At 40.4% G+C, this 26083-nt stretch overlaps 1 protein-coding gene across 2 annotated transcripts in view; it reads right to left on the bottom strand.

Annotated features, from left to right (window-relative positions):
- Positions 1–9904: 9904 nt before the first annotated feature.
- The window catches only part of l(1)10Bb (BUD31-like protein), a 37257-nt gene continuing 21078 nt past the window's right edge, over positions 9905–26083 (bottom strand). Inside the window, exons 4-5 of one of the 2 annotated variants that reach the window (XR_013895996.1) lie at positions 17496–17630; positions 9905–12764 (exon numbers count right to left, since the gene is read on the bottom strand). Coding sequence is in view for 1 of the 2 variants with exons in the window: in XM_080266930.1 (XP_080123056.1) it covers positions 12714–12764 (51 nt within the window). In the remaining variant the exon portion in view is untranslated. The remainder of the gene's footprint in view (positions 12765–17495; positions 17631–26083) is intronic. The other variant, XM_080266930.1, reaches the window with a different exon arrangement.

The raw sequence follows: 26083 nt of genomic DNA, 5'->3' as shown, positions 1-26083 counted from the left end.
TAAACATCACTTTGGACTACAGCACCTCCAGCAATCTATGTGTCTCTTGCCAGACACCAAAATCCCACAAGGGGCAGCACAAACAAATCACCTCCATGTCACCCTCCCCCCAGCCCACCCCCCGCACCCCCCTCTTCCATATCTCTCCGTTCCATCCCTCCATCTCATCCTTGGCTCCCCTCTCCAGCCCTCCACCTCACTCACATACACTCTTCTCATTAGTCTCTCACTCTTCATCCTCTCCATGGCTAAACAACCACACTGTATTTTACTTAATCCTTTCTAACAATTCCACATCCACACCACAGCATTCCTTCACTTCCTCATTTGTCAGTCTTTCTCTTCATGTAACTCCACATGCTTCTTACAAATAGCTCATTTCCACTGCTTTCTCTCTTGACTTGTGTCCCTCCAACAAGGTCCGAGCTTCACTTCCATACATTAGGGTTGGTATCACAGTACTGTACTATCATGCAGTGACTTTTATTACTTCCATGCTCACTTTCCTGTTTCTTATTACTGCTTTCAAAGAACCAGCACCAACTCTTCCTTGTCGTATCCTTTCAAGCCCTTCATCCTCCAAATGTCCATCCTTGCTCATCACTCTAGCCAAGTACTTAAATGCACTCACATTTTCCATTTCTTCATCATCCAACCTCATGGTACTTTCAGTGACTTCATGTCTCTCAAAGACCATAACCTTACTCTTCCCTAAATTCACCTTTAGATTCCATTTCTAACACGCCCTGCCAAACTCATTCACCAAGCCTTGCAGTTCCCCTCTGTCTTCACTTAACAGTATGATATCATTTGCAAACAACAACAAAGGAAGTCTCCAAATGCTGCCCTCTCTCATTAGGGCCACTCCATCATCCATGCCCTACCTTGCATCTCTCTTATAACCCCATCAATATACAGACTGAACAACTTGGAGACATGACACATCCCTGTTTCAGTGCAAGATTCAGACAGAAAAATTCACTCAGTGCATTTTCCACACATATTGCAGCCTTAGCACCCTCATACATACTTTTCACGGCATTCAACAACTTTCCATTTACTCCATGTATTCTTCATATTTTCCACATTCCTTGTCTACCCACTGTCTGCTTCTCCAAATCCAAGAAGGCCACATACAACTACTTTCCCCTCTCTAGAAACTTTTCCACTGAAGACTTAAGGATGAATGTCTGAGCTACACAACCTCTTCCCTTCCTAACACCTCCCTGTTCTTCTCAAACTAATTCCTCTGTTATTCCCCTAACTCTTTTAATAAGTGTCCTGCCATATACTTTTCCTATTACACTAAGAAGACAAATGCCCCTATGATTACCAAACACTTCATTCTCTCCAGCAGTCATCAAGAAGTATTCAGGTGATAAGTTTGAGGGATTAGATGTCCCCAGAAAAAAGAAACACTGATGTGGGACTAAGTGTGTATTGACATTTGGCCTCATGGCTTCCTCAGAATACAATTGTATTCTGAGGAAGCCGTGAGGTGAAACATCAATACACACTTAGTCCCACATCGGTGTTTCTTTTTTCTCCAATTTGTCAACAAAAAGTTAATCAAGATGTCCTCAGATTGATGACTTGAAGCCTTGGAACCTCTCGGCCACCCTAGTACATCATGCTGCTATTGTTGCCATGTGACTCAGTTATTTATTTATTTTCTACCTAATGAGTTAGATCATATACTGTTGAACAAAGGGTTTACTGTTCAATCCCACTGAAATCTCTTTAGCTGACTCCATGAAGAGTATATGGTTGGAAACAGCCACACAAATTGATGCAACATCTTAGGCTCTCAACTTTTACAGTTTATATAGTACAGTGCACTAGTAATCAAAACTGTCATGTGTAAATGTATTGCACCAGGTGTGTGTTAATCATAGGTTTATAATAGTTCATTACAGGTTTACAATTCTGTTTCACATTTTTCTAAGTTTTATTCACTCATTTTTGTTTTCATGTGCTAAATATTCTTTCTGGTTAAGATAATGCTAAAAATGTACGTAATCCATTATTATTACTGGACTTGTTGGGTGGAAATTTGTCTTGCAGTCTTGCCTTTCACATTACTTTCCTAAGCCTTAAAAATTGTTAAAGAGGTCCTCCTATAAACAAGTAATAGAAGCAATGGAGGTAGTGCTTGCTGAAATGGGTGATACATCTCTTTCCTCACCATTTAGAAATTCAGTATTTTAAACTTTATCTTAAGAAATGAATCATTCACATGTTGCATTAGGTTTTGTCACTTCTTTTTCCAGTTCATCATTATCAGCTTATTGCAATCTCCTACCATTAATAATGGTGTTGGTAAGATTTCTAGTTAATAGAAAAAAAAAATTGGTGTAAAAAACACTTTTACTGCTTCTGACAAAGTCATATAAAGGAAGATGGTATAGTTGCTTTCAGTATCTCCCACACATAAGTAAGCTGCAGTGGAAATGAGGTATGCATCTCATCACAGCCAACAGTTAAGGAGTTTCCATTGTCATCTCTAAAGAGAGGCTGGTGTTGGTATCCTCTGAGGAACATGTTCACATCCCTCCAAAACCCAGTACTTAGTCCTGTCTAAAGACATGACTGTACATCCATGTATACAATATAGGCTGCCAGGTAAGAATAAGTATCCTGCAGGAGGGGAGTACATTCAGCCTTTTGTGATGATGCCGACAAACTGTAGCTCCTGTATGCGCTTAAGTTGTGTAAGAATTTAAGAAATTTGGGGATAACATTTTACGACCACAATGGAGCTACAGTGCCTGTCATCTCTACTGATGGTTGTGTTGAGGTAAATTTCTAACTTTCAAAGCTCGTGTGTGGCTGATTAGGTGGTGGTCATGACACCTTCCTCTAAGTACTGTTAAGGACTAACTGCAGTGGAAGATTTTGTAAGACACAGAAGAACTGTTATGGTCAAAGGTGGCCTTTTTATTCTAAAATTACAAGTATACTAACCAGAAAAGCCTCATGAGTTGGTTTTCATTGATAATCGGACTTTTACTTATCTGCATGTTATAAAGTTGGCAGCAAATACTGACCAGTTGTATTTATTCATATTTTTAGTTATCATAACTATGTAATTCATGCATTTCACAATAGTTTTGGGTTTTGTAAATACTGTACAGCATATCCTCTTAGGCGACAACTGCTGAGGGATTCACTTCATTTACCACAGATGACAACACAGATCAGTTTCATCAGAGGAAAGACTAGTCAAGATGGGAGGAGGGAGGCCTAGAGTCCTTTGTCACAGTAGTGATGTAAAACAAATGGACAAGCTGTGAAGAAAACAATGATTTTTAAGAATTTTTGCTAAAAATGTATATATTTTACTTGGCTAAAAAAAAAAAGTTCTTGAGCATTTAGTCTGTTTTATCATTTTATATTTTTATACTTCCCATGTTAATGCAATATAGTATTGTCAGGCTATTGAAAATGAAATTTACCAGCTGCAGTATTTTGAGTCGGACAATCCTCTGAATATTTAGTGGGTTACACAAACTTATATAGAAATCACCATCCATTTAATTCCTGCACATGAAGATGGTAGAGACTTGCAGCTTTACAGACACTGTCACAGCATTGGCCAAACTCCTTTAGTTACTGCAGGGTTACCAACACAAGGGATCAGCCTGACAAAAAGATACCAGCCCCCAGTTGGTCAAGTAATGGTGGGCAAAATCAGTGCTTCTGCTTCCAAGTTGTAACTTTTCTGTCTTTTCAGCACTTTAAATGACTATATATTAACATTGGTGATGTGATGGAAATAAATGATTGTATTCAAAAGAAGTAATAAAGAGTAGGTTAGGCAAAGCAAAATCAGTAATGTATCCAAACTATTTTTCAGATTATGCATTCATTCTTAATTTGGTATGATGTGGCGGGTTGGTTTCGGTTTCGATCCCAGATGCTCCCTAACCAGATCCAGTTATCTGCAACTGTTGGTTGTTTAGGCATCTAAAATCATTGCCAACAGTTTTATATTCTTCCAACAACATGCACATTTATTTAGCATAATGGGAGACATATAGTTGTGAATGGGTTAGTGGAGATTGTTTTAAACCCCTTCACAATGAATGACACCTTCCGGAGATGAGCAAAATTGCTTTGGGGTACCAAGAATAAAATTTAAAAGATGTCATCATATTGCAAGAATTGAGAAACATGGGAGCTGAAATTTTTCTGGAGCCTAGAGCATTTTCATACTTGCATCCTATTCATGCACTTTGTAAAACTGCATTAATAATTAGGAAAATCCAGGAATAGGAGAATGCTATGCTTACCAGTGGGCAAGGCTTAAATCTAAGGGTTATTTTCTCATAAGGATAGTAGGCTTTCCAGCACATCGTCTTTAACAGTTTTTCTCTGTAACTCATGGCCATGAGTTGCACTTGACAACAAATGATAAACAAACTATGGCATCCACACTTGTGGAATGCCACATTTGTGTGACATTTTAATGCAAAAATTACTGGGAATATATGTAAATGTAAAAAGGTCCTTTGCAGGCATTTTCAGATACAAATAATATAATGAAATACTAGAAAACCACTCTTCTTGTGCCATCAGGCTTGCCATTCTCATCCCATGCTACAACTGTAACTTTGCATACGTACAAATTATGGAATCCACCGGTGGAGCGCTTCCAACTGCACAAATGTGGAATGCCACAATATTTGTTTAAGCATACAACCATGATTCTTAAAGATATTCCAGGATTTCATTTATGCAATCTATAAAGGTATTAAAGAGGTACAGAATGCACAGAAGAGAATATTGATATATGCAAAGTGAAATGGCAAGGAAGTGGTGTTAGGGAGCCCCTGTAGCCAACAAGAATACCTCTCTAGTACTCCAAGCACTGATCCCTTGTGTCTGCTTCAAGCTCAAATAGGTCATAAGTAAATACAAAATAAGAATACGGCATACACTCTTCCACATTCAGAAGTTGTCTAAATGGTAAATTGATCGTGATGTCTTAACGTCGTGAATCCAGCGACATCACTTTCAGTTTGATTTTGCTACTGACAGACTATTTCATTCAGCTTAGGAGAAACTTTTCAAACTGGAGGGATTAGATATAGCGTTGAGTAACCCCCTTCACTACAAGAGTGAATAAAATTGTCTGGAAGTGGCAAGAATAAATCACTGGATTGAAGATGTTACGAATTATTATGGAAAATTGTTCATATATATAAAATGGGAGTATGTGACCAAGCTTATTACACTAGAGTAGTTGAACAAACATAAAGAGCATATAGGTAGTGGCTGCAACAGATTGCTTCACAAGTGTTCTACAATCTTCCAGCTGTTATTAAACTGTGGTGATATGCTACATAATTTTGGCCAGAAATATGATTACAGAACTACTGCCTGTACTATGGTACATTTACCTGCTTGCAGATGGTAGTAGGTAATAATTTAGGGTTGACCATAACCTATCTTTGAACAGATTTAGCCTTAGTATTTTTCCAGTATTAAAGGATAGAACTGAAAATAAGTGGTAGGTGTAGTACTGTAATTAATACTGCGGACTTTTTGATTGCCACAACCATGGAGCCTTCACTGTGTTCAATGCTGCCTCTATTATATTTAGTTATTTCATCAAAACTGGGAGTATATGCAAACCTCATGATCAATACACAGAACATATCTTTTCTTTGCTATATGTTTGACTTCAGAATTTATATACTGTACTGTAGGCATCATCATACCAAACAAATCACAGAAGCATTTACTAATTATTAATATAGTGAATATTAGCAGGAAACATTAATGTGTTCAAAAATACCTAGTAAAAGAGCCAGCTGCTATGCTATGAGTGTGCCTTTTAGATTAGGTTTCATGCACCCATTTATTCTAAGAATGATAGTGGATTATAAAGTAAGCAGAGTATGTGACATTGTACAGATAATTTATCACAATAATACATATATTATGCATTGATTGAGAGATTTTACTTTGCTTGCCAACCTTTTTAAATGTCATTACACAGTACTACTACAGCATTGCTTACTTATATTACATTAGTTTCCCCAACTTGTAAAATGGTTATGGACAGCTGCACAGTATGGTCTGTATACTGCACCCTTACTGCACTAATCTTGTGTGTTGTGAGATGGCTCTGTCTGCTGGTGCGAAAAGTGCAGGCACTTTGGCTGTCATTTCATTAGTACAGTAATCAACTATGCAATCAGTGGACATAAACAAAGCTGAGACTATATAGCAAGAAAAGGGCTATAAGCAACAGAAAATGATGCAGGGGTGACACTGGTAATGCTGAGAGGGTTGTCCTTCAACACACAAGAATTGAATCCTGCAGTGCTATACTGTATTTAGGACACCCTGTAAATAATGTATACAGGTATTGCGTCATCAAGAACACCAATGACTATGAATGGTGTGAATAAATAATTTTTCAGGACTGTAGTACTACATAACTGATGTTTGTTGTACTGTACCAGTAAAATCCACTGAAATCATACTGCAGCTTTATAGTACTTCATATATATATATATATATATATAAACACAGTTGGCTGTACATGAACCCTGGGACTGTCTGTGTGAAGTAGAGGTCTAGCTACAAATTCCGACATTCATGTATCACAGTTACTTGGTCAAGTGTACGAAATGCTAGACCTCTGCTACACGCTGATGCTGTCACAGATTCATAAGTGGTCAAACGTACATGGCTTGTGTACTTCCTCAAAATGTTCAGTATGGGTAACTTGTTGTAAATATATTGGAATAACAGTGTTAAAATGCTTTTCAGATTCTCATAAGTAACATTAACTTTGTGTATTATCCTTTCAAATTAAATACAGTAAACCCTCTGAGAAGTGGGTTGGTAAATCTGAAATTTTGATGGACCTGATGGTAAAGAGTCATCTGTTTTATAAACCAGTTTCATGTTGCAGTATGCCTATCCTAATTCGGTGGTTACACTATGGTTCCCTAAATGGTTAACTATTGTATTCATAACCATTTATTCTTTAAGATCAATAACAAATTACCATACAGCAAGACAACAAAAATATTTTCTATCTACTTTTCATCAAGTGGCAATTTCTTTGGTCAGTTTCATCCATTATATATATATGAAACCTTTTTTGGTACATGATGAGAATATCCGAGGGTTTACTGTATTACTGTATTACCTAGAATAAGCCAGATACAGAATGCGTAAGAAGTGAGAAAAAGCAAGTCCAAATGAAAATGTGTTCCTTTAGCCATTATGGAAAAAATTACCTAATATTATAAATGAGTTAATCTATGCTCAAAAAGAACCCAGTCAGCTCCTCATTCGTAACTTTTTTTTAAGTGGTCTGTGCCTGATTCATTGTTGTCATGATAAAAAACTTAACATTTTACCTGGTGAAGAAGTACAGCAGGATAATATTGTTACAACTGTAGCTAGTCCTGTATATCTGTATTTATATTTCTTAACATTTGTGAAAATGAGGTTCTCTGACAATCCACAGAAAGTATGGTAAATAGCGTATGTGAAATATGAAGAAGCAGAGGATTGTTGTACAGATAATGTTTTACTGGCAGGTATTTAATGTTTTACTGAAATATTATGAATCTATGCTGACTGTTCTATAAAGAGAGAGAGAAAAAAAAACTATGTAATGGGAAATACACATCCATTCTCTCCATGCAATAATACAGTTATAGTACTTTGAAACCCTTCGCTCCTCAGACCCCACCTCACCATCAGTAACTCATAATGACATCATGTCATGCAGGTGACCACAAGACAGACATTTTCATTCTCCAAAATTATTTTTATTTGGAGGGTCTAGATATACTTCCTATTTCCTTTGCTACAATATTGTTCAGGTAGTACTGTACACTGCAGTGCTAGAGAAGGATGCTTTCATGTGATGGCATCGATAGAGCTGGGCAGCTTTACTGTCCAGTTATACAATCATGTCTCAGATCCCTACCTATCCCCCAAAAGAGGAAGGATGGACTTCAGCCTGCAGTCCACCATGTTCACATTTCAGATGAACCTGACATTACAATCTAAGACTGCTGTTACTGCTACAACAGTGTCTACTACTACTACTACTACTATGACTGCTACTACCATACTGCTGCTGCTATTACTAGTACTGGTCCTACTACTACTACTACAACAACAGTGATGAATGCTACTACCATTCTACAGTACTACTTTACTACTACTGCTGTACACTGCAGCTATCTGATATGATGTGTAGTCCACAGCCAGTTTCTTGTAATCTCACATTTGACATGCAGCCTTCACATGGTATCAGTCAGAATGCAACTTGGTCACTGAATCACTTCCATATTATTTACCTTCATACTGTGCTGGAAGTACCTATCACAAAAGCATATTAGAACAGAGTACAGGTATGCACAGTGATTTCTGGTTGTTGTTTTCGTCAGTACAGATAGTGAAGATGTGATATTATTTTCAGACTGTTAACTGTCATTGTACTGTACTATATATATATATATATATATATATATATATATTTTTTCTCCATGTGAATTCATAGGAGAAATTTTAGGGAAGATCACATAAAATTTTGAGTGTAAGTTATAAGACTGAGCACCAAGATTATGAATGTAAAGCCAGCATGAAAACTAAACTCAGCAGAGGAAAATTATGTTCCCTTGTTTCAAATCCTACTCTCCACATAATGAATGATAAAGTGTTGGAGCCAGGTATGATGAAAATCTTGCAAATTAGGAATGCATATTTTTGCATAAACAGTACTTTCATGAAGAATAAATTTGTATTACAGTATTGCATGAAGGGCCTAATTTTAATGCAGTTGTGATGGTCATTCTTGCTAACTTGTACTAGAGTACAACACTAACTAGACCAATAAAGTGCTGGGATTTTGATGAACTTGACTGATTAACTCTGCTTTCTGTCTTCCAGGGTATATTTGTTTGTCAACTTTGTATTTTATTGTGCACACTTTTTAAAAATCTCATATTGAGGTTTAGCTGTAGCTTGGCTTTTGGCAAAGATCAAGTAAATAACCTAGAAGATGGTTTCCCCAGATTATTTTGAGATTTCACACCTACCTACATGAATATGGTGAACAGGCTGAACCACAGAGAAATATACCCCAAGAAATTATTCCCATTCAGAGGTAACAAGAAAAGAATACTGTAAATGAATTTAAAAAATAAATACTTAAACAAAGTACTGAGCTATCTGTTACTCCATTTAAGTTTTAATATAGTTGCATAATCTTTCTTGGGGAGTTCTTTGTTGTTCTGTTCCACATACATTGAATTACACTTAAGAGTTTTGCATCTCTTTGTATACATTTCATTATATGAAGCAGATGAAATCACAGACGTGATACTAGCCTAAAATACTCAGTTGGTCATAGCTTTAATCCCAGCCTGTCTCAAGTTACTATGATGAGAAAGTCAGTGTGGAACTGCAGTCTGTTGATAATTTCATTACTTATAATCCATTAACCTTTTTTTTGTATAAGACAAAGGCAAGTACCCATGTACTGTGTGCCTGATATTTCAGTCCATCCTTGGCTTTAATATTAGTTTTGTGCTTTCTTCTACATTGAATTACAGTTGCATTTACACATTTTAAGAGATGTTTCTTAAGTTTACATAATTTGTTCTAACATTTAGACATTCCATACTGCTAATGATTCTCCTTGTAAGCTATTTTCCACCCTGAACTACCAAATTAGCAGTTCCACACTTTGCTAGATGTACCGTTGTTAAGACTTATCAAGAACAATAACAGTCAAGATATCACAATGGGTAGATCATGTGTGGGGACAACAATTGGGGCAAGGAAGGTAAATGTATGATATAGGTAAGAAAATCATTCTAGGAGTTTTCTCTTGATTATATTGCAGAAAAGTAAAAAACCAAACAACATTAACCCAAACTTTAATATTAAGCTCAATTATCATCATCTGTGGTTTTACATGTAGCATGAGTCTGTCATGTTTTCCCATTTTTTTTTTTTTTCTAAACTGAAACAGCTGCAAATTTCAATTACAAAACTGAACTATGCAGCATAGTAATTATTCTGAGGTACAGTATTATATATATATATATATATATATATATATCTCCTCAATTTAACGCACTAATTCAGGCACCACCCTGTACAAGAAATTGAATGTTGCACTAAATCGTAATGATCCCTATTTAAGGTAGTCTGGGCCCTAGTTTATGCCCTTTTGTTTGCACATGGGATAGCATTACCTCTAAACAATATATTCCACCACAGTGGAATGTCAATGAGTTTCTTCTCTGAAGATGTGTGATTTCTCTCTGCTTTCTGTCAGCACGTGACAAGTGAATGTACTCGTATGTACATGCGTGTGCATAGCAAGGTAGCAGTGTTACCACTGCATAACAGCTGACCTTCACTTTCATTTTTTGTTGTGAGGTGAGTGAAAGTATGTTTTTATTAAATTCCTACCAGTTAATAATGCTTTGTTAATTCTGGTTGTTCAAAAGCAAGCACAAACCTGGCAATGAAACAGTGAGAGGGAGAAAAGAGGGTAGAGTCAGCTTGCCTACCCTGTTCCCATATAACCTTGCTAATTATTGTTGCTTTGCTCTTTGTTTGGTGTGCATTTATATGGATTACATTTTGCATATTTTTTTTTTAGTAGAAACTTAGAAGTGTGAGTGCATAATGGCTGACAGGGATGAAGTGGGATTTCACTTCAGGCTACCAGGGTTGGCATTGATTAAATCAAATTGATTTAATCATGTGATTAAATAATTGATTTTTATGCTTAAAAAATCATTTTTATTTATTTATTTATTTTTTAAATCTAATATTTAACAAAAAATAAAATCTGGTTTATAAAAGTTGTGTATAACGTTGTGCTGACATTCATTAATTCAGATACTTAAGCATTAAGTTAGCAGATTTTGGAGAATGGTGCCATTAGAAATTGCAACATTGTGACAGAAAAAATATTTTTACATTTGTGTAACTAAGTATTGAAATTATTTGTACTGTACATCTGAAATAATGAGCCATAAATTAAAAACTAAAGCCATAAGACTAGGTAGGCTATGCTTGGTCAATTAACGCCATGTCATAATAATATCAGCCTAAGATTTTTCTGTGTGGTAATATAATCAGCTTTGGAATATGCTGTGTTGATTACCACAGGCAATTCAGCCTTAACCAGTAGTGTACAGACAGGACTTGAACAGGTATGTATCTGGATTCTGGGCAGTGGCTTTCAGCTTGAACCATAAGTGGATAGACAGGACATGAAGTTAACAGTATTCAGTATACTGCTTTTGAAATATTAGCTATATAATACACAGACAAATCAAATAAATAAAAAATTCATTGATTGATTTTTTTTTTTTTTTAAATCACCAACCCAATCATCAGCTCTCTCTGAGTACCAAGCATTTGGTCTCAGTCGCAATGAGGAATCAATTGAGATAGGAAGAGGAAAAACTGAATCACAGCGGCAAGAGTAGGGCTTGTTTGAAAGCCCCAAATGATTTCCATTTAAACACTTCAATTTAGTGCAAAACCAATTTCTAAGTTAACTCTCACAGCCCTATCTCGCATTAAATTGACATTCCAGTGAACTGCAAGAGGAAAAAACACAGTACTGTAGTTATTTACTCATTGTCACACCGAAAATATAGCTTTGCTGATGAGTGAAATAATACTGGTGCTGCATGAGCATACTGTTTTGGCAGGGTGACAGACAACCACATGTTGAGCATCCACCTGTCACGATACAGCCAAACACAAGTTGAACATCTACCCGTTATGATACAGACAACCACAAGTTAAGCGTCTACCTGTCACGATGGAGACAAACACAAATGTATTGCAATTTAATTTACTCATCCTTTGGTTGCTATATTGGACACTGATAACTGACAAGATGTTGTGCAGTGAGTTGGGAGTTTGGTAAATCACTGTGTTAAACTGATGATATGCTGTACCTATACTGTATAATGTACTTTAACAAATTCACTGCATAAATTTAAAGATATATCTGCATGACAATAATAAAAGAGTACAAGTGCTATCAAAAGATCTCTCAGCTTTTAGTATTTACTGTTAATATTTCAATGTAAATTTTACATTGTTTATTAACACAGTTTCTGTGCCCTTCCAACCCCCAAGTGTTGACATCCACATCCTAAACTGCTGCTAGGTGCTGTGCACATGCGTGTGTGTCTTGATTGTAACAAATTCTAACATGATTTGTCTTGATATTGTTCTAGAACATTTTTTTTTTTTTTTTGCCAGGCCAAATTGTATAGACACAAAAATCCAAAAGAGTTTTATTTTCCTAACTCCATACTTGCAGAATCAGTTCCTTGAAAAATGCAAACTTATCAATATATGCCTTAAGATACAATAATAATTCGTCTTCCATAATTCTCTTTACCAGGGACAAAAAAATGTATGTCAGACTTTCCTCAACCCCTTCAATTTGATGACATTTTTAGTTTATACCCAATGGTACAAAATAATTGTATTTTTAATATTTTTTTTTTACTGGAGGTGTTAGATACTTTCCCTTAACTGCTTCACTACTGAGTTGTCCTGTACTGCATACAACTGTCTGGTGGTGGTGGTGGTGGTACTGGGGGTACGTCACAAAACTGGAGAGGTTAACATCTGATGCAGTCTGTGACCAATGCTAAGTAACAATACTGAACTGTGGATACTGTTGTTTAACCTGAGCACCCACGACAGCCACAGTGAACACATTCCACAATCTTGCCCTAAAAAAAATAATAAATTAAATAAGTAATAATGAAATAAAGAAAGAAAGACGTAGACCCTCACTATAAAGGATCCCAGTATAGAGGATATCGAATTTTACAAACACTATGAAGGCTGTCAAACTTCCATCAGCTATACAGAACAATGTCTGATAAATGGGGTGCAAAGGGTTGCAACACGTGTTTCCTACTGTTTTTACCCCAATCTGGTGTGAAACTGCCCTCTCCCATTCCTGACTGCTGAGTTTTAATAACAGACAAGGCTACAGTAATAGTGTACAGGTCACAAAGTAGTAGTATAACATGGATGTGAAATATGGGGCAAGTTAGTGTAATATGCCACTGTACTACTTTCAAATGTGCTTGAAATCCCACTGGTGGAAGGAGGGGGAACCGTTGGATATAATGGACAATCAACTTTTATCAGATCAGGCTTTTCTCCAATTAATCCATTACAGTGAGGGTCTACTGTATTTACAAAAATTATATTATTTGTCAGCAACGCTGCAGTAACATATATTAATCTGTGCAATTAGAAATAAAGGTTGCTATGCTCCATCATTCAGTCTGCCACATTTTCCATATAACTTATTTACCTAAAAAAATGCATGTCAGTCCATTATTTCTCAGTACAGTATTCTTAGTGTCTCATTTTCTCTTCACCCCTCCTTGAAAAGTCACATTACTTACTCTTAGAAAAGCAGCTTCACAGAGGTAAGGTTTTGCATTATTAACTGACTTAGTACAGTACATTCTTAAACCCTACTTAATTACTGACGTCTTATTTGCTCATGTTCAGCTCTTACATGCATGAGGACTCAAAAACACTGAGCATTCAAAGTTGACTCAAAAGCTTCAGTAAACACAATCATCATAAGGTGTCCTCAGGAAAATTAGTGGTACAGAACAAATGAGGCAAATATAGTGCTGCAATATGGCAGGCAAAGACTAATTGGTGGCGATAACAGAATCAGAATAGGAAAATTTTCCAATCATACGTATCATATCAGAACTGGCTGGTTCTGATGTGAATCCTGAATTACCAAATACAACTAGTGATGCTCACAACACTTTTTACTTCTATCCATCCATTGCCAGATGCCTTATTCCCGTACGGGGTGCCCACAAACAAATTCCTTCCATGTCACCCTGTCCTCCACCATTTCACTGCCCTCTCCCCAGCTTACACCCCCCTCTCTCATTTACTTACTTCTAAAAGAGCGTTTTGTATACCACTGCCTTTTTCTTGGGGAGAGGGAAGTAAAACAATGAAGCAATATTAACCAAAGGAATATCTCGTTCATTATGAATGACTAGGAGAACTGGCTTCAAGTTGGTGGTGTATGAGCTGTGAGCAAATTTTTGATAGGTTCTGTCCATAAATCCAGTCTCTTCAAATTTTGAAAAATTATTCGTTACTGACTTCCAGAACGATGGGCTGTAACTTGAAAGAGTACGGTATCGCTTGTAAGATGCAGTGCAGGACACCTGTCTGACATGTGGAGCTGGTGACTTTTATTTTACTTTTTTTTTTTTAAGCTCACTTGTGTTTAAGGGAAAATACACTGCAAACTTTTGGTTATTCCCTAGATTCACAGTGAAGATCAAGAAACTAAATACTGGAATTTAATAAATGAACAGAGGTAAGATGATTTTTTTATGAACAGGATCTTAACCTCCAAATTTATCCTTGAATCATAAATTTCATATTACTCATTTATATCATTTATACAGGCTCCAGCATGCTTGCATGCATCAGCCTTGGTTACCTAAAGGCAGCTCTCCATGCAGCTCAATCTCTGGCAGCCTCCCTATTTAGTCACTTACCCATGAGGTCACACTATGACCTCGTCCCAGGTCTTTTTCGGTCTACTTCTTGCAACCCTAACACTGACACTGACACTTCTCACCTTCCACACCTAACTGTCATTCTCCATTCTCTCACTATGCCCAAACCATCATCATTAACACCAGTACTCTCCACTCCCATCTTTCCACTGAACTCTTCAATCGTAATCCTAGCCCCTCCCAAGTCTTGCTTTCAAGGACACACTTCACATCCATCTAATCACTGTCATTTCTATAAGTCTGAGAGCCTATAAAAAATCCTCTTCCTTTACTGTTCATGTCTTACTACCATACAGAATTAACGCCTAACACATGCTCAAAACAAAGATCCCTTAGCACTGAACAAGAGCCCTCTCAATGTCAGGAGAGACAACAGCTCACTGAACTTCCTCCAACCACTCCTTACCCTACCCACAGAGCTACCTCCAGCCTCACCTCATGCACATAACATGTCCCCCATGTAACAAAACTCCTCCACACACTCAAGAGACTCACCAGTAAGATCAATCTCTACATGCTCTCCCTGACACAACGTACACACAAAATCAGCATTATAATGCAGTTTACCTCTTAATATCAAATCTCTTATGTATCCACTTACCATAAACACTGCACAAGATGGAGTAACTTCCAACACATGGCCACATTCTCTCTGCTTTGACAGTACCACCACCAGCCCTATATATCATCACTTTCGTTTTATCCGCATTTACTGTACTTTCAAACCCTCGTGCCCTATTCCGTCTCTCCATTTCCTAAATCTTTCCTCCAACTTCCTTTTATTCTCTGCAATCAACACCATGCCATCAGCATACAACATCTCCCATGGGAGATCATATCTGAATCCATGTAAGAGCTTCAAGCACCACAACAAATAATAAGGGGCTCAATACTGACCCTCGATGCATGCCAACATACTGTATACAGAAAACTCACCACTCAAATCTACACTCACTTTAAAATAGGTGTAAGCACCCACATACAAAGCCATAACCATTCTAACCAACCACTCCTTGATTCCAAGCTTTCTCACTGCCCACTTCACCACCTCCCTAAAGACCTCTAAATGGAATATTCTCGAATGTACCGTAACTTGTCATTTTATGAAAATATAGACTGAAAAATGGAATACAGGTATGCTTATGCTATTCAATAAGATAAAGGCTTCTGTCTTTCGTTCATTCTGCGTATGGGTGACTCGACACTAAGTGACAAGCCAAATAGTTTCCTGTACACCAGTAAACCATTTACTATGCTGGGTGGTAGCCATATAACCAAATTATGCCACCTGATGGTTTAGTGGGCAATTAAGGCGCTCCAATTGGATTGAGCCTGTGTAGGTTTATATCCAAGGGGTGGCTGGGGTTTATTGCTCACGTTATGCCACTCAGGGATGAATGAGGCTGGTCACTCTCACCTTAAATGTCAGGACCAACTTGCCTAGCCCTGGGTTCCTACGCTCCTCATTGGGCGACATACGATTGGATGATGAATGGATGGATGAAAAGCTGCTTCTCAAAATAAGCTCAAACCTGATACATTAAAGGTCAAAATGTTTGTTTTTACATAAAGCCACCCAGTTCCCACATGTTAAATTTGTTCACTTATCTGTATGAAAACACTGGTGGCAGGCTCTTGATAACAGATGTTATGTTCCACTGGCCTAACAGTGCATGTTTTTTTGTTACAAATAACTTAGCTAGCAAAGGACGGTATGTATTGCTGCAGAACCGAGCATATGGGGTCAGAGTGTTTGGTTTTAATGAATGCCACAGTAAATATGCCAGTTTTGGTAGAATCAGAAATTGCACAATGCAACTATGCATGGAAAAAACACTTTTAGTAACTTGTGTTAATCTATCTATCTACTGCCAGATGCTTTAATCCCATAAGGGGTGGCCACAAACAAATCATCTCCATGACACCTTGTCCCCTGCCATTTTGTTACCCTCCCCCCAGCTCACACACCCCTCTCTCATATATCTCCCCATTCCATCCCTCCATCTCATCTTCGGCCTCCCCCTCCCTCTACCTCCCTCCATCTCACTCACATACACTCTCCTCATTAGCCTCTCATTCTTCATCCTCTCCAAATGGCCAAATCACCTCATTGTGTTTCTCCTAAGGCTTTCTATCACATCCACATCCACACCACAATGCTTCTTCACTTCCTCATTTGTCAGCCTGTCTCTCCATGTAACTCCACATGCTCCTCTTGCATAACTCATTTATACTGCTCTCACTCTTGACTTCTGTCCTTCCAACAAGGTCCAAGCTTTGCTTCCATACGTTAGAGTTGGTTTCACAATACTATCATGCAATGACTATTTTACTTCCATGCTCACTTTCCAATTTCTTATCACTGCTTTCAAAGAACCTGCAACCTTTCTTCCCTGTTGTACCCTTTCAAGCACTCATCCTCCAAACTACAACTGTTACTCATCACACTACCTAAGTACTTAAATGCACTCATATTTTTCATCAGAAATGTTTATTTATTTTTTTTTATTATTAACTGAGGTGAGTTTTGCAGCTCAAGAAAATGTTCAGATATTACTATTTCCATTTACGGGTACAAAAATATACATAATGATGCAACAGAATTTTTTTTTTTTTTTCTCAATGGAATTCTGTGAATGATTTTTTTACTGCATGAAAGTTTTCAGAATTTTTTGAATTTACATTTGAGAGTATGGAAACACACCTCTGGGCCTTGTCTAAGGATTTACGAGGTGCAACCCAAATGTTCCAGTAATCTGAACAGAGGGAGACAACCATCTGCAGCTTTGCCTTTTGCCACTAGGAGGAGTCAGCAGCACCCCTTGTGCATCAGTGCGGCCCCGGCCGTGTCTGTGAGCGGACATGTTGTTGAGCTACGCTTACTATTGTGGAGTGGTGCATATGTGGTTCGGTGATTTGAAATGGCGGATCAATGGCGCAGCAATGTTAAGCCGATGTTGATCACTTTCTTCGATATCCAAGGGATTGTTCACAAGGAATTTGTCCCACCCGGTCAATCTGTCAGGGGAAAGTTTTACTGTGAAGTTTTGCAGCATCTGAGGGAGAATATGTGCCGCAAACATCCAGAACAATGGAAGAACAAAGACTAGGTCCTGCATCATGACGATGCCCCCGACCAACCATCAACTGTTGTCCGGCAGTTCCTGGCTTCCACTTACTCGGTAGTCATTCCCCACCCACCCTATTTGCCTGACCAAGCCCCCTGTGACTTTTTCCTGTTTTCCAAGCTGAAATTTTGACTGAAAGGGCGTCGATTTGACTCGACTGAGGAGATCCAGAGAGAATCGCAGGAGGTGTTCAAGACCATCACGCCTGAAACCTTCCAGGGATGCATGGAACCGTGGAAAAAACGCTGGAACCACTGTATACATGTCCAAGGAGACTACTTTGAGGGCAACAGTGAGAATTAGGGGGCAGAGTAACTTATTTTCCTACAATATTCAAATTACTGGAACTTTTGGGTACACCTCGTACATGGTTTGGACTGGCTCTTGGACCTTGATGTATCTGCCTGCAACTATTCATCTACACTTCTATGCATTTCTGGTGAGTAAAACAATAACCCATATCATTTTAGGTGTTTATTTAATGTTCATGTACCCTCACGATCACTAAATCCAGCTTCACTTCATACCCCTATATACCCAGGAAAGCTGGGAGGGAGGGGCCAAAACAGGTTCCACCCACCTCTACCCCAGCTCCCAAGCCTCCCCCATACCCTTACCCAATCCCCACTGGTCATTCTTAACTGGCAGTTACATCTCAAGCTAACCTCATACTTTACACTCATAGTCACATTAATACACAAACATAAAACACTAGGATATGTAAAAAGTATATAATATAGCTATGAACACGCTGTTTCGTTTCGTTTTTGTTTGGTATCGTTTTCAAAGGCTCCAACACGCTTGCATGTGTCGGCCTTGGTCGCCTAATGGCGGCTCTCCATGCTGCAAGATCCATTGCAGCCTCCCTGTTCAGTCCCTTAACCCTGAGGTCACACTTAATGACCTCGTCCCATGTCTTTCTCAGTCTACCCCTCATAACCCCACCCCCAAAATTAACACTTCTCACCTTCCTCACCCAATTATCATCCCCCATCCTCTCCACATGTCCAAACTATCTCAATCTACCCCTCCTCATCACAACACCAATACACTCCAGTCCCATCCTACCTCTCAACTCTTCCATCGTAAACCCAGCCCCTCCAGGCCTTGGACGCAGGGACGCACTGCACATCCACCTAATAATTGTCATTTCTGTACGCCTGAGCCGGCGAATATCTTCCTCCTTCACTGCCCAGGTCTCACTACCATACAGCATTACACTCCTAACACATAATGCATACAAAGACCTCTTAGCACGTAGGGAGAGTCCTATCAATGTCAGGAGAGGCAAGAGCTCCCTGAACTTCCAACCACTTCTCACCCTAGCAACAGAGCTAGCTCCAGCCCCACCTCCAGCACACAACATGTCCCCCAAATAACAAAACTCTTCCACACACTCAAGAGATTCACCAGCAAGTTCAATCCTTTCACATCTGACAATCTCCACCTGCTCACCCCGACACGCCATACACATAAAATCAGCATTATCTCGCAGTCTACCTCTGATATCACTACATCTCTTATGCACCCACTTATCACATACACCGCACAAGATGGAATTACTTCCCACGCCCTTGTGGCAAACTGCACATGGCTACTCTCCCTCGTCTTTGACAGTACCGCCACCAACCCTAGATATCATCACTTTTGTTTTATCTGCATCTACCGTTAAACCCTTATGCCCCATACCATCTCTCCACTTCCTAAACCTTTCCTCCGTCTCCCTTTCGTTCTCTGCAATCAACACCAAATCATCAGCATACAACAACTCCCACAGGAGTCCGTTTCTAAAGTCACGTGAACGGGCTTCAAGTACCATGATAAACAACATGGGACTCAAGACTGACCCCTGATGCACACCAACATTCACGGAAAACTCATCACTCAAATCTCCATTCACTCTTACCTGGGTGTGAACACCCACATACATAGCCATAACCACCCTAACCAGCCACTCCTCCAAGCCAAGCTTTCTCATTGCCCACTTCACCACCTCTTTAGGGACTCTTGTCAGAGGCCTTTTCCAAATCAACAAAAACAAAATAAAGATCCCTTCTCCTACCAATATATTTTTCCTGAAGCTGTCGAACAATGAATATAGCATCAGTGGTCCCCCTACTTGGCATAAACCCAAACTGCATCTCATCAATATTCACTCTTTCTCTAATCATACCTTCTAAAACTCTCTCCATTACCTTCATTATCTGATTTAAAAGCTTTATACCTCTATAATTTCCTCTTTCCAGGGCATCACCCTTCCCTTTATACACATTTACAATTACACTCTTCAGCCAATCATCTGGGACAACACACTCATAGATAATCCTGTTTATCAGGTCAGTGACTAAACTCACCCCTATATCGCCTGAGGCCCTCAACATTTCGGCAGTCAACCCAGAGACACCTGCTGCCTTCCCCACCTTCATCCTGCCTATTGCCTCACTCACAGTAGCAGCATGAATCAAAGGCCAAGGACCAGACACTGGATCTGCTGGCTCCAAACTTTTTCTGTCCCAGTCAAACTCCTCGTTCAACAACCAGCTATAATGCTCTCTCCATGCATCTTTAATATCCCCACTGTTCACCACTACCCTTCCTTCATCACTCTTCACACACTGCTCACCTATAATATCCCAATTATCCCTCTTCACTTGACCTGCCACCCTAAATATCATAATTTTCCTTTCCCCATGATTTAGGTTATCAAGTAATAGTCTCTGGGACTCAGACTTTGCCCTGTATATCTCTCTTCTAGCCCCTAGGCTTGGCAGCCAAATATTCCTCTTTGCTACCACCCTTCTTCCATTCCCGGAAAAGCCTTCTTTTCTCCTTAACCCCTAAAATGCGGGGCGTCGTGTTTGCGACGCTCGCCAAAAAGGACATAACAGCGGATCGTCGCGTTTGCGATTCGAGTTAATTTTGAATAAACGCTGGCAAGGATGTTCCAGCTGGTATTGTCTATCAGTACCAGCACCCTTTAGCTCCAATTAGCATACTTTACCTTTGTACTACTGACCTCCATTGTTGCCAAGTATCGCGTTTTTTCCCCCCCTCCCCCCCCACACCATGGCCCGGCCAGCCTGGCTGTGATACATGGCAGCGCTCTGACTGCTCAGAACTGTAAATCTCCGCTCTCCTCTCACAAGCAGTTTATGCTAATAGGAAATGCTTGTTTCCCCAGTTGTCACACTAGCTTTTTTTCGCACGGTTTGCCCCTGTTTAGCATCAGTTTACCGCAGGCTTTCAAAATGACATTATGGCGAGTTCTAGCTCTTCCGAGTCAGTGTGAGCGGCCGACAGGAGCGAGAATAAAGTGACGGGCGTAAGGCAGAATAAAAAGCGTGCTGCGGTGATCTTTTGGGAAGTAATATGATTGAAAATAATGTAGTATACGTGTTTTTAGCTGTGAAAATGGAAATGTTTGTTGAGTGACGGGAAGACCGCTGCCGCGCTGCATGTCGGCCGTACACTTCGTTGATTTTAGCCTTATTTTCAGTACTTTTTGTACAAATACGGATTCCAAACTACCTTTACGTTGTAGTATAAAGTTTACTGTGACAGAATGAGGCTGTGGTAGAGGGGAAACCGGGTTGCTGGAGGTGTGAAAGTGAAGATTTTGTTACCCAACTTTGCAAGTCTCCACAAGTCCTTGGGTAGTCCATGAAGGCTCAACACCTGTCTCTGGAGAAAGCTGAATGTAAGTATTATCTGCCATACCAAGTATAATGTTCTAGGGTTAATCTCTGATTTTTGGCTAATATTTTCCTACAGGTACTCAGACCGTGATCGAACCCCGGCACCCGGGGGGGGGTTGGCTGTCCATTGTCCGCGCATTTGGGGTTAACTGCAGCTTCTATACCCTCATCCCACCACCAAGTTACTTTATGTCTTGGTGGTCCTCTTGTCCAACCGCATGCCACATCAGTAACTCTCAAGAAATTGTTCTTGAGAGCTCTGTACTGTTCATCAAAGCCTCTGTCTACAGCTCCCTGTTCAGCCACTACTCTCCTCAACTCGCTATAGAAGGCATCCCTTGTTACTTGGTTTTTCAGCTTCCATATTTTCCTCCTAGGTACATAAGTCCTCTTTTTCATCACTCGTTCCTAAGTGCCATATCACAAATCAGTAGTTTGTGCTGCTGCACACACTCCTCACTTCCTGTAACTTTAACATCCCTCACTAACCTCCTATCGGCCCTCCTAACCAGAAAATAATCTATCTGACTGCTATTTCCCCCAGACTCATACGTAATTAACCTACTGTCTCTTCCTAAAATATGTGTTGCACACAATCATGTCCGTTGCCTCCCCAAACTCGAGTATCCGTTCCCCTTCTGCATTCCTTAGACCATACGCACATCCCCCATGCACTCCTTCATAACCTTGTGCTGCTTCACCTACATGACCATTTAAGTCCCCTCCCAAAATCACTATCTCATCATCCCGCATACCACCCACTACACATATTAAATCATCCCAAAATCTATCTTTCTCTGCTACATCCAATCCTGCCTGTAGAGCATATGCCGATATAATCCCAGCTATCTCTCTACCCAACAGAATTTTCACTACCAATATCCTATCGCTTACTCTCAAAACATTCATAACATATTCCACCCATTTCTCCGCAACCATCACACCAACACCTCCATATCCATCTGTCCCCCCCTGCCAAAACAACTTATAGCAACAGTCCTTCCCAACAATCTTTCTGGCTGATCCACCCCTGTACTGGACTTCCTGCAAACACGCCACATCCACCCACCTCCTACTGAATGCCTCAATGACTTCCCCCACTCTTCCCCTCAAACTTCCCACATTCCATGAACCCATCCTCATCCCCATGGGTGATTTACTGTCCTCAGGCTTGCTTTGAAACTTGTTTTGTTTTGTCATCTTCAGTATTAATAAAGGGGGGGGACAGACATAGCACAGGTCCCACTCACTGCACAGTCCCAGGTCCAGGCAATGGATCTGGGACCCCTAGCCCACCAGCTTACCAGTGGCTGTGGTAGTGGCCTTGGGGCATCCTGCCAGGACAGCTGCAGGGACACCCTCCAAGCACACCTTAGCACTGCAACTATCCCACCATTATACACCCACTGATAGGGCAGCCTCCTGGGGCGCTACTCCCAGATTCGGGCCCCTCTCTATTAGGCGGAAGCGGCAGCCTGGGAACCGCAATGCCCTGTACCCTCCAGCACAGGCCCGAGCCCCATTTCGCCCTGGACCCACGATCTATGCCGGCGGAACCCCCGCCACGCCTCCCCCTAGAAGTCCGCCACTAGGTAGCGGGGGCAAAGTTTTCTGGCTGCATGCCCTTGCTGGCGCCAACCCCTGTAACATAGTGGGATACGTTGTGTGGAATGTAAAGTGCATGTGGTGTAGTGCATAGATAGTTGGAGGAACAAGAAATAAATGCATTACACAGTACAAGGACAGTATCGGCCATCCCAGGCCTCTGTGTATGTGTGTGTGTGTGTTTCCAAAACAGTGCACCCATCACATGAGGCCTGAGGTGGCCATTGTTAACATTTTTGTTTTACTGTCAACATCATAATGCATTAATTTTTCTTGCTGCAGTGTGTTGATAGTTACATTATATACTTTTAACATATCCTAGTGTTCTATGTTTCTGTCAGTAATAGAACCAAGAGTGTTAAGTAAGAAATGAGCTTGAAATATAACTATCAGTTAAGAATGACAGGTGGGGGGGTTTGGGCAGGGGTTTGGAGGAGAGTTGGGAGGTTGGGTAGGGGTATGGGGGAGGGTTGTGAGCTGGGGTAGAGGTGGGTGGAGGTCGTTTCATTCCCCCCTCCCTGCTTCCCTGGGTATACAGGAGTAGGAAGGGGGCACCCCTGGGCAGATATTAGTGATCATCAGAGGTTCCTCCCAGCAGTCTGAAAAAACCAACAGTCCGAGAGACCCTCAGTCCCCTGATATTCAGATTAAAGGACTTTTATGGTACAGTATATGCTTTCTTCTTTTGCACCACAGCCTGCCTCACCTCTTCATTCCACCATGCTGTTCCTGGCACCCCATTTCATTTTCTCTTCACCCCACACACCACCTCACATGCTGCACAGATTTCTTCTGTGAAAATCTTACACACACCTTCCACTTCCCCCATCTGCTCTAGATCATATACAGTCAAGTCGTGTGCTTCTATGGCACAGTTTTCTATGACACGGCAAGATGCCAGATCCAAAAAAATGAACCACATGCATAAACTATACCTATGGCGTGGGCGCCGCAAGGTTTAAAACACGCCTCTTGCCTCTGAATCCTCAACCCTACTTAAGCTCTATCGTCGTCGGAGTCAGGTACGTATACAGTCACTACTCATTATGCGTTGAACCGGTATACAATAATTCGCTACAACAATAACAAAAAAGTTACACCCAAAAGTCCAGTTTATGATGAATTTCCCACTATAATGATGTTGCCATCGGAAAATTTCGTACGAAGCGCCAGGCGACCGCAAGGCGACTGTTGCTCGTCTCAGGCAAGATGGCGACACAGGTATGCAGAGCATTATTTTTGTTCAGTTGCGCAGTCCCGCCACCCCTTCAAAGCCCTGTCTTTTCCACTCGTTCACATGTGCCCCCCTGCTATCATCACCTCTCAGCCAAGCATTGTACTACACTATATGTTGTGTAGCACCAGGCCAATGTTATGCAAGTGTGATTATTGTGTTGTTGCAACGATTTACTGTACGTGAGTAACGCTGCCTGTATTGGTGTGATAGTGTTTGTTTTGGTCTTGGAGACGACTTGGACCGACACAGGAAGTGATTAAGGTGGGTTGTCACTTTTGTTTGACTGATTGCTTGATTGTGTGCGTGTGTAAAGTGCGGAAAAATAGGGAAAAGTAGAGTGAAAAGGGGGACTTTGGGCAAACATCCAGAACCAAACTGCATTTTTCCCACAGGTTTAGTTATTTGTATGGCACGGGCATGGTCCAGAACCAATTAGCCATGCCTTAGGCGACTTGACTGTATACCCAATCACTCCTCCACTTCTCTCTTATATTCTGCCTTTTTTCCATCCTCTTACAACCTTTCTACCCTCTTTGTATAGGCTACTTTCTCCTATTCTTCCCTCCTCCTATTCCTCCATTGCACTTGAACCCTGGCTTTCAGCATCACCAAGACCTTTTCATTCTCTCATCCACACTCACATAATCAATCACTGCCTTTCGTTCATTCGACTCACCCCTCGCCCTTCTCATCACTTGCCACATATCCCTGTGGATCATTTTGTGCCTAAAGATGGTATTGGCTATCACCAACTCTCTCCCCACAGAAATGTCCACTAGAGCATTGCCATTCTCATCTACTTCTGCAGGCACACCCCACACACCAAGTGCTTCATCCACCTTCACATTCCCTACTTTTCCATTCATATCTCCCATCAAAAACATTCTCTCATTCCTCTCAAACTTTTCCATGCACGCTTCCACATTTGCCCAGAACTCTTCTTTCGCTCCGCTTGCACGATCTTGCGCTGGCGCATAACACACTCAATCACCTACGCTTCCATTCCCACTTTCAGTCTTACCCACACAATCCTTGAACCAAATGATCCATACTCTCTTATATTCTTCTTCCATCTCTTGCACACAACAATACATACACCCCCTTTTGCCCTTTCATTCTCACCTATTCCCATGCATATACCCCATCCATACTCCCACTCTCTAACCTCTTCATTTAGTCTCTGTTAATCCCCATATGTACAGTACACTTTTGCACCGTCACGCACCTAGACAATCTCTCTCTTTCACCTCAACATTCGCATCCCTTACATTCCATGATGCACTCCGTACAGTCCTTGGTCATCACCTGTTGGTCCATCCTGATCCGAGGCTTCTCGTTTGTATTTTTAGTTTGTTTCCTGGGGAGGGGTATTAACTTTCCGTCAACCCACTTGTTGGCACACAGGGAACACAGCAAATACAAAGGCATAATATGATGTCAAGTTTGGCTGTCTAATAAATGATCAGTGAAAGATATTTACCACGATGCCATTAAAGGAAACACTGCATGCTCAAAATTGTCTGGGGGGGGGGGTGCTTTCAGCAAAGATGAGCTGCCTATACTGAACTGAGACATCCTTGGCTGAAAACATCACTCTGATAACATGAGCAAAAAGTGATAATGCCTCAAGGAAAACTGATCCTGAATAATCAAGGTAAATGTGAAGCATTCTGTGGAAGATGGGCCAACCGACCAAAACTGGCAAAACGGTCCTGCAGGTTTCAACATGCTCCCCTGGCCTAGCGCACATTTTTTTGCCCCAAAAGAACTGAACGCTGACCCTTCTAGAACGGCCAAGAGTCCATA

The sequence above is a fragment of the Coenobita brevimanus genome, chromosome 22 (assembly GCF_032717465.1).
Source record: "Coenobita brevimanus isolate Jiangsu-jjx chromosome 22, ASM3271746v2, whole genome shotgun sequence".
NCBI lineage: Eukaryota > Metazoa > Arthropoda > Malacostraca > Decapoda > Coenobitidae > Coenobita > Coenobita brevimanus.
Note: the sequence above shows the minus strand (reverse complement) of the source record. Positions and strands in the feature narration are given on the sequence as shown.